This window comes from Oryza brachyantha, chromosome 1 (genome assembly GCF_000231095.2).
Source record: "Oryza brachyantha chromosome 1, ObraRS2, whole genome shotgun sequence".
Taxonomy (NCBI): Eukaryota; Viridiplantae; Streptophyta; class Magnoliopsida; order Poales; family Poaceae; genus Oryza; species Oryza brachyantha.
Window position 1 is genome coordinate 30,147,775 of NC_023163.2, and position 14,915 is coordinate 30,162,689.

The 14,915-nt window shown below is 42.5% G+C and overlaps 1 protein-coding gene across 1 annotated transcript; it reads left to right on the forward strand.

Moving 5' to 3' along the window:
* Nucleotides 1–13,213: 13,213 nt before the first annotated feature.
* Nucleotides 13,214–14,755, forward strand: LOC121053241 (phospholipase A1 EG1, chloroplastic/mitochondrial-like; the record flags this gene model as incomplete). Its single annotated transcript, XM_040519828.1, has 1 exon — nt 13,214–14,755. A coding segment is annotated over one exon (1,218 nt), but the record flags the coding sequence as incomplete, so codon positions are not given.
* Nucleotides 14,756–14,915: the final 160 nt, after the last annotated feature.

A 14,915-nucleotide genomic window follows, 5' to 3' on the forward strand; every position in this document is an offset into this window, starting at 1 on the left:
GCTATCAGCAATGCCAGTATTCCAGTTTTGTTCCAATGCATCTTTCCTGAATTCTGACGTAGCAAACTGAGACAAGTTTTTGCATGCAGTTTCAGAACAGGAGAAGAGAAGAAAAAGGACCGCCTTTTTCTCTTTCTTTCTCTCTCCATCTCTCTGCAGGAGCCAAGAAGCTTCAGGAATTATACCTCTCCATATCGAACACCACAACACACGATGTCTTCGTCCTCTCTCCCTGTCGTTTATTTCGCTTATGTTTATATTAATAAACCAAAATTTAAAATTTTAATCTGAGTTAAGTTTGAAGTTTTTTTATTATTATTTATTTTTCAACATTTGCTTTAAGATAATTAAGTAGACATATATTAAAGTTTTATTTATAAATTATTTCTTATTTATAAATATATTGTCTAGTATTTTTATTTTTCATTAGAAAGCCGAAAGATAAACTCTGTGGTGGTGGTGGTGGTCGTACCTGCAGAAACTGACCTGTCACTTGGAAAGGCGACGGCGGGCCGAAAGCTTTCGCCGTAGGAGCTCCCCCTGTCGCTGCTCCTTCCGGCAAGCCGGCGCGGCGGTCTCCATCGCCGGCCGGCACGGCGGCATGCGCCTTTATGATGGCTTTTGCAGTTTGCTCTTTGCAGGAACGGCACGAAAAGAAAATGGTCTTTCGCTCTCCCCGGGCGCCGTTCCTTCCGTCGGTCAATGCGTCGGAGTTTCAACCCTTGATGCTGCCTTTTTCCAGCATTTGTGTTGGCGTTGCAGTGACCAAACCTGCCAAGTAACCAACTACTGTAGAGAGCCAGGAATTGAGATCGAAGAAGAACTAGGAGTGCTACTTAAGTGCATCGTTGTTTTGCTTTCCGAAGCAAAAAGGTCCAATGACATATTTGTAAACAAAAAATAAATTATAAATATAACATTTATATACGTGTCTTATTTTCTTATTTTTAACGTAAAAAGTAAAATAATATATTTGCAAACGAAAATAGTTTGTGTATAAATATTTTATATGTGTGCTCTTAGAGACCTAAAATATAAGCCTGAAAAATAAATTATAATAAAAAAACCTTAAAAATTAACTTAGATAAAATTTAAATTTTGGCTTATAAACATACGAAAAATAAAAAGATGGAACGTAATACTCCTCCTTAAAATTATATTATAAGTTATTTTTGTTTTATCGGAAGTGTTATCCACCACTGACTGACATTTAAGAGCTATGGTTACTCCGGGTGTCCATCCGACGAAGACTTTATTTCTAACGATTCTCAGACAAATTATTAGCAGAGAGAATTAACTATGCTGCCTCTCATCAACACTCTTACTCATATTTTCTAGATTCCAAAGGACCTCATCTTTTGGCATTTTAGCTAAAAAGACAAACAACATATTAACGATCGAAATATAATTTGTAAATAAAAATTTTATATATGTGTTCTTAACTATCTAAAAGCAAAAGAAAAAAAATAAATTACAATAAAAAACCCTAAAATAAACTCTAATTTAAGCTTAAAATTTAAATTTTAATTATAAACATAAATAAAAGCGAAAGGACGAGGGTGTTATATATTATAACAAAGCTAGCTACTGCCGCGGTCCTGTAATATCAATTTTGGCTATAATGTCTACAGTCAAAATTAAGTCTTCCTGGATCCGAGGAAGCAGCTAGCAGTAGTTAGGATCGACGGGTCGATCTACACGTGTCAGGTTTGACGAAAGTTAAGTTGGTCAGGCAAGAAGAAATTAATTAGCAAGGATGCATATTATTCGTGTCCAGCTAGCTAAGCAGGAAATTCTACGCATAGTAGACGGTGTTCCTGGTCTACAAGCGACGCCCCTAGCTACCATGCCAAAGATCTTGCGTATAATATATACATATATATAGGCATATGGCTTTAGCTAGCCTCACCAACCAAATGATACGAACCGGCAAAAGTCACCATTTTTATTAGTAGATTAGTACTACGTGGCGTCTGCGTAGAACATGTGTCAAAATGTAAAGGGTCTTTTCTTTTTGTTTCTTCGTAAAAAAAAGCTAAACCACATATTTAAAAAATTAATTTATAAATAAAATATTTACATATTTGTTCTTAATAATCTAAAAATAAAGACGAAAAAAATAAACTACTGCAATAAAAATATACCTTAAAAATTAAGATTAAAATTTAAATTTTAGCTTATAGGCATACTAAGAAACGAAAAAAGCAGATGAAAGAGGTCCTCAGACCTTTGCCACCTGCACAGACAAAAAGATCTTTTAGGTACCCAATACACGCACACACGCAATCTTCTCCGGCGCCGGCCGCCGGTGAGGCTGTGCCCACGTACGCATGCACACCGGTCACCGGCCGGCATGGCTCGCGATATCTCTCGTCGAATCTCTGACGACTGGTCTATGCATGTACGGACCGACGACGTGTGCTGATCGGTGATGCATGAATGCATGATGCGTATCCGTCAATCAGTGATCATGCATGCATGCATTATGCGATGATCGATCTCTCGCTGTGGCGGGCGCGCGGCGGCGCCGCCCGCCGCCGGTGCCGGACCGGGCGGCCATGTGTGCGGCTGGGACGGTGTCTACGAGCACGAGTACTGTGCTCATGTATGCGGCTGAGACGCGACGACGACGACGACGACGCAGAAAAGCCAGGCCCGCAGCTAGCTGCATGCATGCGTGCGTGCTGCAGCCAGCGGCGATACGATCGACCTAATTAAGATGGCATCGCAGCTAGCAGTGTCACTTGCGTATGGGACACATGCATATTCAAAAATAAACACCTTTGCTATTGAACCAACGTTTGATTTTTTGTTTTCTCTATCAAACACGCGCATAATATAATACATTTGATTCAAAAATAAGCTTTTTGACTTGCGTGCACTTCTTCAGATTATAATTTAATGACAATGACCGAATTTAATTAATGGAATTAAAATTTTTAAACATTTGATGACTAGACGAACCCAAAATATAACGTAGCACAACACAACACTGAATATTTGTAGAAAATAAATTCTATCTTTCGAGAGGATGTCCACTCGTTTTTTAGCATGCCATCCGAATATATAGTTAAGAAGTTTGAAAAAAATAACATAGATTAATAAGTTTGTATAACCAAATGCATACGAATATTTTATTGATTTGTTTTATAATTATTTAGACAATACGAAAGTATCAAGGAAATATCGATCCTCTCAAGGATTTAATTAAAATAGATTTTTTGAGTATATATATGTACAGCTTAGCCAGCTAGCTCTGGATGATGCCTGGAACCAACACTTTGCGTGTGCACATATACGTGCTTAATTAGGAGTTAGTAAGACTATAATCTGGCCAAACATACGTGGTAGATCGAACATATGTAAACGTTGTCTGTGTTAGTTCCACGCAGGGTTTGCTACTTTTGTTGTGCTCCAAATTAAGCACTAGTTATACTGGTCAATTAAAGAAAGGAAAATTTTAAGGTGCTCCAGTTATATTTTAACCGTTCATTGATGTTTGATCCAACGGATGATACTCTCTCTTACCTTGCTAGAGGTAATACTCCATTACAAGGAAATAAAGTATTTATGTTGCATGTGCCATTAAGAACAACCAGGTTAACAAGGCAAGTAAATATTTATAAATTGAATTCACAGCTATAATTTGTTAACTTCAAATATCATGTTCTAATTTCAAACGTGTAAAATAAAGACATCAATAATACTTCAAACATGTGAAATTAGAGAATATTGCACGCATAATTTAATTGTAAACCGATGCAAAAAATTATAGTGTCTATGAAGGTGCTCATGAAATTTAATTTAATTTTGGGTATCTAGTTTACTACATCCGTCCCATAATAACTTCGTTTTTTGATTTCTGTATCCAACGCTTTGACTATTTTGAAAAATTTATACAAAACTTAAAAAATTAGTCACACATAAAGTATTATTCATGTTTTACCATCTATTAACAGCAAAAATATTAATCACAAAAATATTTCAAATAATATGGAGAGTCAAAACATTGTATCTAAAAACTGAAAAATGAACTTAATACGTGAATGACAACGTTGACATTTTTAAACTTGCTTACATGTAAAATTGTTAAAAATTACGATCAGCTACTGCCAGATTTGTATCCCTAATTATTGGCATGCACAACTAATTACACATTAATTTTGGAAAGAATAATTAGCTGCGTCAGTTTCGTTTCCTTCTTTCACGGTGATCTTTTAATTGTGATAAATAAAATATTTTATTTGATAAAATGGATAATTATCAATGGTTGAGATACATTTGAGCTCTTACCTCTAGAGAGGTAAGTTGGAGCACTGTAAAAGTCCTCTTAAAGAAAAGGTTTGTTGAACTTTTTGTCCTTCATATACATAACACTCGTGTTTATATTGTGAAATTAATAGTGGTTAGAGCTGATCGCTTTCTATTGCCTAAAATGTAGTGGTCAAAGCTACTTAATTAATATCTGGCCGATTGATCAAGTCAGCACTGACAAGCAAGTTTAAGAGATCAAAAAGTACCCCCCCCCCCCCCCAAAAAAATAATTAAGCTAATAAATTTCATGCCCAAATGTAACATATGTTTCACAAATTTACTTTTTCCGATGTTTTTTTATTATTAGCACACTATTTAAAAAAACACACTCACATCTTCAAACATGAGGATTAATTTTCGCAACTCAAGTCGGCAAGTACATGCATGTGCACCTATATATATTTAGATATGGATGCAAATGTTGCAGTGTGGATACGGATATGGACGTGGTATTGCAAAGACTGTCTGGTAGATAATCCTAGCCCACCAAGTCATCAACTAGCCATTGGTCTGTGAAAATAAAAAACCTAAATGGCCCATAATTGATTGAATAACCAAGGTTTTAAAAATCTCCAGCTCAAATCTGCTCCGTTTGCAGCACTAGTTTTTATTGATATTCGTGCTATACCAAAAACGTGAACTTCCGGTCCTCCAGACACAATTTTCCAAGCACATAAAATTGGGAAACAGTTTTTAGCACATACGTGGACATCCACCCATCTGCTTGCGTGCTATCTAAATAACTATAAAAATATATATAAAAATTAACAAGATAGATTAATATGAGTTATATTATTCTTCAAACATACAAGTTTAAATTCAACTTTTACAAGTTATAGCAAAAAAACAAAACAAAACTGAAACTAAGTATAGACATATTCATAATTATTTTCGTTATTTTTGCTACAACTTGTAGATGTTGAATTTAAACTTGCATGTTTATAGAGTGATATATCTCATATTAATCTATCTTGTCAAATTTTTTTATATTTTTAATGACTAGTTAGATGGCATGCAAATAACGAGTGGACATTCACCCGTGTGCTAAAAAACTGCTTTATCTTATTGAAAAATGCGGCATACGCTCACGAATCTTAAAGAAAATGTAGCGAGGGATCGAGATATTAGGTACACATGCACTTACAAATTGACTTGAGACCTCCCCTTTTAAGGATCCATATCAGTGACAGTTATTTTGAAACCATGCACAATGTCATTGGAAGCTAGGAAAGAACACATGTACATATATTGTCATCCACGGTTCCGTCCAAATCGATAAATTTCCATTACCGAAAGTGATCAGAATCCTGGGTTCATTAATTATCCACTTTTGCTATTGATCAAACGTTTGATTTTTTTCCTCTGTCAAACATACGTGCAATGCATATGAGCTGGAGGATGGTGTGTATGAGTTTTTTGAAGTGCACATTTTTAAATTATCATCCAATAATAATGATCTAATTTGATTGATGGAATTAAATTCAAATATTTAATCACTAGGCGGAACGTTAATTTTCACATACGTGGAAAGGAAAGGACAGCACACAGCAACAAGTCCAAGTTTCCGGGATGCATACACTGCACTGTCCATCGATCGTGCGTACATATACATGGATGGATGCATGCATGAACCTTCACGAAAAGCCGTTTCGATGGTTGGATTCGAGCCTAAAAATTCTCGTGGCTGCGTCGTTGATCATCTCCGGTCCAAAAAGCTAGCTAACTCTGATTAAGTTACTTACACCTAGCTAACTTAACTTAATGCTAGCTAGGTAGCTATGCCCTAGGCCCTAGCCCCTCGTCTCCGGCCGACAGGGATGGAACCCGGCCAGCTACGCTGCACCGCCGCCGGCGGGCCGGCCCGGTCCAACGACCGTGACGGAAGTCCGGCGACCGGCCGGCCGGCCGATCAGTGCACGCGCGAGCGTTGAGCCACCTCTAGCTGCGACCGCGACGGAGACGACGACCAGAGCGTGCATGCATGCATGGGTGGGTGCGTGCGTGCGTTCCCGCCATCTTTCGGCGGTGGAGCTAGCTGCCGGTCAATCTCCCGCCTAATTCACTGATCACTCACGCTCGCTCACACGTACTGGCGCTATCTGATGACTGACCGGATCGGTGATCCCGGCCAGCAGATGCGGATCCCTAAAAAATAGAAGAGGCCGGACGAAAGGAAACTGTTTCGAGTTTTTTTTTTAAAGTAATACTAGAAATTTTATTATGAGAGCTAAGTGGGATCAATGGCGCAGATTGGATAGGAGGGGCTAGCCGCCCAGCGGTAGATCCGCCCCAACTGGCCAGCCACCCCGTGTCCACGTTGTCGTCGAAACCGATCGATCGATATCCACGCACGTAACGTACGTACCCTGCGACGGCGACGCCGAAGATCATGTCGACGTCGGCGAGCAGCAGCAGCTGTAACTGTTTCGGGATTAATGGTCGTCGTAGTCGAGCGATAGAGCTCATCGGAGGAAGGACGGAGAGCCATTCTCTCTCTCTCGATCGCTTGCTTAATTAATTTCACGACGAACTGATTGAGAAACCGAAGAAGCTAGATAGCTACAGAGCCAGGGTTAATTAGGGTTTCTCACCCTGATCTTTTTTTTCTGCTCTAAGCTAAAATTTAAATTTTTAATCTTAATTTAGAATTAATTTTAGAGTTTTTTTCGTTGACATTTATTTTTCAGCCTTAACTTATAGATCATATATAAAATTTTATTTATAAATTATTTTTCATGCGGTTTGGCGCAAAAACCCCTCTGCATTGGCTGGCTGGCGATCCGCCATGTCGACGCGGCTGGCCGTCACCCTCAGCAAGTCAGCAGCGTAGACCTCTCTCTCACACACACACAGACTCTCTCTCTCTCTCTAGCTGTAGCTAATCCTCTCTCTCTCTAAATGCTGTCAGTGTCACTCATGAGAGCTAGCTCAAGCTAATTAATTAATCTAGCTCAAGATCCAACGATTACTTGACGACGACGACGAACCTTTTTTTCTTCTCTTGCCACGCACGCACGCGCGCGAGCGCAATTGTTAATTGGTTTCTTAATCTGGTCGTCGGATCGAACCACATCGATCGATCTCACCGAATTAATTGATGTACTATTGCGTCTGGCTGGCAGGAACATCAGGTGAGAACAGAGAGATCGTCGATCGCTACTCCCATAATTACTCAATTTATTCGTCGCTTTGTTTCTATTCAAAAGAGAATTTTTAAACTTAATTTTAGAGTTGATTTTAAGGTTTTTTATTATAATTTATTTGTTCAGCCTTTGCTTTTAGATAGTTAAGAATACATATATAAAAAAACTTATCCCTGAATTATTTTTTAATTATTAATATATAAGTCGTTTCACTTGTGTTGTGCTTAATACTATAAAGCTAACGATGGCGCTGATAATCTCTCTAGTTTTTTATATGTGAAGTTGGTTAGTTGGCTCTTTGGGCTGCATTCGTGCATTAGAGCGGTTTGGCTGATCGAGCTTCTGCTTAACTATTCTTGAGCACGCTTTTCATACTATTTAACAGTATGTTTCATACGAAAATTTTCTAGTTTATTTGAAAAGTCAAATAATTCTATTTTAAAATATAGTAGTTAATACTTGATTAATCATATACTACCGATTTGTATTGTTTTCTTACCAACCAAAATCTCAGCCAAACGGCCCGGTCGAGTGCAGGCTTATTAGTCATATAAAAAGGAGGGAGTATATATCATTCTACTTATCATTAATTTTTTGTCGCATGTTCCTTGTCCATTTGTTTTTACATGCTATAATATTCTATAGAGGTTTGATTTTTCCCTTACAGTGTGCGTGGAAAAACCGATGCTGGTGCTAAATAATTTTAAGTAACAGATGGACCTAGGGAGTAATTAATAAATAACAAATACTCTCTCTATTTTAAATTAAGTATTTATAGCTAGGATTCAAATTTTATATCATATTATATTTTTTACATTGATTTCCACTATTCTTATCACTTCAATCATTCTCCAGCCAATCAGGTGATTGGAAAGATAATCTAAACAATACAAAATTTAAAAATTTACCGCTGAAATGGTTTAAAAGGTATCTTTCTTATCTAGCCTTAGTATTTGCTAAACAATTTAGAGATGTTTATATTTTGAAACGGACGCACCAAATATCATATGCAGGGAGGAGATTTTTTACCTATTAAGGTAGTTTCTTGAAGGCCTGTAACTCTATTTTCTGTTACGTATTCCCAAAGCTAAAGTACGTCTTTTTCACCAAAAAGAAGCTGCTAGCTAGAAGAGGAGGTGTAGATGAACAAGCAAAGGAAGATTAATTTTCAAACAACCAAGACAGTGATCACGGACACATGCATACTAGTAGTTGCTTAGCAATCAATTAATTAATCAACTAATCGAGGAGATTAGTGGTGCCACACCAACACACATGGTACCCAGATCAATTTAATCATCTGCTACAGTTCGTTCCGTTTCAGTGGAGAGATAGGAGGCCACATGCTCCCAGTTTGGTCAGCTGGGTCCCACCTCTACCCTGTGACAATGTCAAATGTTACTACTACATGACCCATTTATTTCAAGAATAATATTCTTTTCCATCTGATTTTCATGTCAGACAATCATAACCACTGCGACGAGCCGAAACTGTTCATCGTCACAACAAATAATGGAAAATATTATACATACGAACGAAATCGTATGATATGCGTATAATTTCAGCCGCCGTCGCCATGATTTACCACTGCACGCCGATCCACGCCTCGCCGTTAATCGCACGTACGATTGTCGTACGCATAACAATTCTCATAATAATACCTCTCGCATATATAAAGTAGCTCCCTATGCCCCTGTATTTTATATATTAATTTAACCTGCAAAGATGCAGCTTTCAGTGATCAGTGCATCGAATGTTCACTTGTGACCGTACTACTGTACACATGAACAAGATGAAGAAAAGAAAAAAAAAAGGAGGGAGAAGATGTCAACGGCGTTATGACCGACGGCAACGGCGCAACCACTCCGGCGAGATCTCCTATTCTCCTCTCCAACCAACCACACGGATGCCTACACCGTAACAGTGTTCAACGCAGGGTCAAAGGGCCATGTACACAACACACCATCTCAATTGATCTTGAGCTGCATATATATATGCATGCCCCTATTTTTTTTTCTTTCGTTTTCGGATTTTAATGGCTAATTGTTGCATCTTGTCAACCCTAAGCTTAGCTAGCTAGCTCGATCGGTGACAGCCATGACCAATAATTCGTCCTCTCTCCCTGTTGGCGCGCCCAAGAGCGCCTTTTCTGCTCTCCGCGTCCATGAGTGTGTGATGGTGTGTCTGTTTTTCGTGCGACATAAAAAAATTGTTCGGATAGTTCAGACGTTACGTGTTATGTGATTACGTCGAAGATTGTCGTTGGATTTGAAATAGACATCACTTAAGAAAGAGATTTTTTTTAATTGGATGTGTACGATGACTTGCCTCTTCTATATAATTTACTAATGAAAAGAGCCAATAAATTTTTCCTTTTACAAAAACAAACCAATAAGAATATAGTTGTGCATATTTGCAATTGGTACGGCCTCCATAAGTTGTACTTTTCATTAAAAAAAATCAGTTATCAAACTTTGCTTCCAAGACAAATAGATAAAATTAAATACAAATAAATAAACCTAAGCTTACCGATGGAATTGAAGAAAAAGAACGCACATCTCGACACAAAGAATAAAACTTTTATATACATGTTCTTATCGATCTAAAAATCAAGGTTGAAAAATAAACTATAATAAAAAAATCTCGCAAATATACTTCAATTTAGTATTAAAAATTCAAATTTTACTAGCTTATAAATATAAGCAAAAGGAAAAAAGATGTGTGATACACGGAAAGAAAAGAGAGAAATAAAAAGGTCGACTTTTGGAGAGATCAAGGCATCACCCAATTAAATGGCCGAAAAATACAGGGACGCTGACACGGAGGTCGGTCGTTGACCAAAGCACGGCCAGCATCAGTGTCGCTAAACGTCCCGCATCCATCCATCCATCCATCCGTCCATCCATCCCCTCCACGCGCTTGACACCGACGGCTACGATCCTTCGCGCCGCGCCGCGCCGCTCCACGCACGTCACGTACCTCGCCGGAATTAAATCCGCAAAGCAACGCGCGCGGCCACGTCGCGCCGCTCCCCCCTCCCCCCACCGGCGGGCGTGGTCTCCGTTCGGCCACGTCGCCGCCCCCCGCCGAGACGGATCATCGATCACGTCGTCGTCGTCGACGTCGGCCGCCGCCCCGCCCTCCCCCTCGAGCGCGGCTGCCCTCCCTCCCAACGGCCGGCGACCCATCGGGATCGCCATGGATTCCGCCGTGCTGCAGCTTTTCGGCGTAAATGCCAGCGACGCCATGGCATACGTCAATCCGTCATGGGCTTCCTCCTCGATCCTCCTCCGCCCCAAAAGTTTCCTCCGCTATTTTTCCCAAAAGTTTATTTGCACGTTTTCTAAACTATTAAATTATATAAAAATTATATAGAAGTTACTTACTTGTCACAATAATCTTAAAGTAAAACTTTAATTTATAACAGTTAATTTAGTCGATATAACTACTATAAAAATCAGATAATTCAAAGTCTCGACGAGGAAAAACACGACCAAAAATTCGGCCTCCTCCTTCTTCAAGCTACGTAGATTGCTTATGAATGTCGAAATATTGTCGAGAAAAATGGAGATGAATTAAGGCAGAGCGTGTGCCCATCCAGACGCATCAGGAATGTAGTGGCAGTTGCTACTCTCTACTCGTACAGATTGCAGTGTAGAGGACAGTGTACTGTAGCTTCTGATAATGCTGTGCAGGTACAGGTCCATTAATTTGTTTTTGAAAAAGGTTATATTTTAATGCTTTTTTTTGTCAGAAAAGTTCCAATAAATTGTGAAAGCAAAGAATGGGGGGAAGTGAGATTGTAATACCATTATAAAATGCCTCGCTTTAGCCATTGATGATGAACCAGGGAGACGCCACGTCGTCGTAAATAGTTCTGCGAAAAGGGAAACCAATTTTTTAACTAAAAATGAAATAAAATAGTTTTCGGAATGGGACGTGTGATTCAGTACCCGATTTTGTACTACTGTTTGATGAATAGATTGGTTTTGCTCTGAATTTTAGATTTTCTTTTGTCAGAGTATTATCTTGAGATTCATTTGTGAAAAAAAAAAAGTCAAGCTGAGATGCATCATGTGGGGTTTAGGTGTTAGCGTCATCCTAAATGAGGGAGGGTCCTTTAAGAGTACACATCAGGGGTGCAAATGCATGATAAGCTATTTTGTCAGCTTAAAATGTCAACAAGCTTGTTAGTCAACGTGTCTATGTCCCTTGTAATTATGGTCTGCAGACCTGAATTATGTTGATTTTCAGTCATATAGAGCCTTAATCCTGCCCATGGTTGACCTGTACAATCTGCAGTCAGTCATGCACATTGATCCAAAACTGAAGCCCAGCATAGCTTTTTTTCTGAATGATTTTGGAAAGATGATGTTTCCTTTTCCTGAATGTTCCTGCTCTGCTGCTGCTGCTCTGCTTCAGCTTTGCCACCCTGTACATCTGCAGCAATCTGCTCCTGCTCCCTCTTCAGAAACCCAAGGATCCAGCCGGGGCTGTTTAGATAGCAAAAATTTTTGGTGCGACTGTTACATCGGACGTTTGACCGGATATCGGAAGGGGTTTTTGAACACAAATGAACAAATGAATTTCACAGCTTGCCTGGAAACCACGAGACGAATCTTTTGAGCCTAATTATGTCATCATTAGTACATATTGGTTACTGGCTAACCATGGACTAATTAGTCTAAAAAATTTGTCTCATGATTTCTCACATAAATGTGCAATTAGTTTTTTGGTTCATCTATGTGTAATGCTTTATTTAGATGTACAAAGATTTGATGTGATGTTTTTGGGAAAAATTTTTTAAACTAAACAAGGCCCAAATCTCAAGATTCCATTCCCCCTGGTCTCCTTCTCCCCTTCTCTAAATTCAGATGGTGATTTTGGCCCTCCAATCTCTCCAAGAAAAGAAATCCCAGGATCCTCTCCTTTCACCAACCAACCCCAACCAAGCCAGTCATAAAGAAATTATGCTTCTTCTGTGGTAGTTAGTGGTAGCAGTAGTAACTTTGAATAATAATAATTACTGAGAAACAAAAACAAAGCAATCCTCCGGTCAATCACCCTGCCGAACATTTGAGTCGTCAGACTGTCAGGAAATGTGGTAGCAGTAGATTCAGACAGACGGCAGAGACAGTGACTTGCTGAGAATAGTTTTAGTGCTGCTGCTGCTGATCACTTGATCACTCTTGAAATCTTTGTCCTAATTGGTTTTCATGCTCTGGTGACCAGCAGCATTGCGAGAGGGGAGGTGAGGATTGCGTTGCTGTTGCTGCTGCTTCGAAAGTCAAGGCAGTGGTGGGTATTATTGCGAAAAGCGCGCGCGGCTGCTGCAGCAGCAGCTTCGCGCCAGAATTCAGCTCGGCTCGGCTCGTCAGCTGGTAAGTGGACGGACACTGTGGCTGGCGAGCGAGCGAATTTGGCGCGAGATTGGGACTGCGTGCAAGCTACCACAAGCCCTCCTCTCGCGCCCTTTATATGCAGCTCCACCCGCGCCGCCCCATGCATCATTTGGCGGGTCTTCGTCTTCCTCGTCCTCGTCCTCCTCTTCTTCTTGCGTCTTCTTTCCACGTCTATGGTCTGCGCGGCTCATGGCCTTGGCGGCAATGACGCTCCCGAGGCAATGCGCGGCGGTCAGGGGCGCGTCGTCTAGGACACGGGCGGCCGCGGGCGTCGTGCGGTGCAGGGCAGTCGCGGCGGCGGGGGGAGGCGCGGCGGTGGCGGTGAGGGATCGGGTGGTGGCGGCGCCGGCGAGGCGAGGGGCGGAGAGGAAGGCGGTGGCGACGGTAGCGGGGATGTGGAGGCAGGTGCAGGGGTGCGGCGACTGGGAGGGGATGCTCTCGCCGGCGCCGCACCCGGTGCTGAGGGAGGAGGTGGCGCGGTACGGCGAGCTGGTGGACGCGTGCTACAAGGCGTTCGACCTTGACCCGGCGTCGCGGCGGTATCTGAACTGCAAGTACGGGAGGGAGCGGATGCTGGAGCAGGTGGGCATGGCCGAGGCCGGCTACGAGGTCTCGAGGTACATCTACGCGGCGGCCGACGTGAACGTGCCGACCATGGAGCCGTCGACGAGCGGCCGGGGGCGGTGGATCGGCTACGTCGCGGTGTCCACCGACGAGATGACGCGGCGGCTCGGGCGGCGCGACGTGCTCGTCTCGTTCCGCGGCACTGTCACGCCCGCCGAGTGGATGGCGAACCTCATGAGCTCGCTGGAGCCGGCGCGCCTCGACCCGTGCGATCCGCGCCCCGACGTGAAGGTCGAGTCCGGGTTCCTCAGCCTCTACACCTCCGCCGACAAGACATGCCGCTTCGGCGGCGCCGGGAGCTGCCGGGAGCAGCTCCTCCGGGAGGTGTCCCGCCTGATCGACACCTGCTCCAAGGCCAACCCCGGCGAGGACATCAGCGTCACGCTCGCCGGCCACAGCATGGGCAGCGCGCTCGCGCTGCTCTTCGCGTACGACCTCACCGAGCTGGGCCTCAACCGGGACGCCGCCACCGGCCGCGCAGCCCCCGTCACCGTCTTCTCCTTCGGCGGGCCGCGGGTCGGCAACGCCGCCTTCAAGGCGCGCTGCGACGAGCTCGGCGTCAAGGCGCTCCGCGTCACCAACGTCCACGACCCGATCACCAAGCTCCCGGGCATCTTCCTCAACGAGGCCACCACCGGCGTGCTCCGCCCGTGGCGCCACTCCTGCTACACCCACGTCGGCGTCGAGCTCCCCCTCGACTTCTTCAAGGTCGCCGACCCGGCATCCGTCCACGACCTCGGCACCTACATCTCCCTCCTCCGCAACGGCGACAAGAAGCCACACGCCGCCGCCGCCGCCGCCGCCACCGCCCGGGACCGGGACGCCGCAGCCGGCGTGCTCGCCAAGGTGATGGACTTCGTGGGCCGGCGGCGCGCCGGCGCATTGCCGTGGCACGACGCGGCCATGATACAAATGGGCGGCTTGGTGCAGACACTTGGGCTAATCTGAGCAGCTAACCACTGTCACCACTACTAATCACGATTAACAGACCACTAATCCTCTTCGACATTTTATTCGAGGGTTTTAAGGTCGAATTTTTTTCCTTCCTTTGATTTGTTTCTGTATAGATAGATCAACCATCACAGAGATCCCAAACATGAAGAAAAAAATTCAATTTTTTTGTTCTGTTTTTTTCCCACACTGTATATAGAGAGACAGAGAGATTCATGATTCATGAGCCTCAAAGCAGAGCATTGTAAACACAAACAACAAAACTGATCTGAATTTGTTTGATTCATTTGGACATCTGAACTTCTCTTTGTTCTTCATTCATTGCACCTCTACCCTCAATCCCCTTTTGTCCCTATTTTCAGAACGCATAAATTTCACAGGAAACCAATTCAATTCCCGCAAAAAGCAGGTCGAAATGGGCCTCAAATTTGATGAGTTCAGTTAAGCTGCCTGAAGTGTGACACATCATATTTTCTGATAT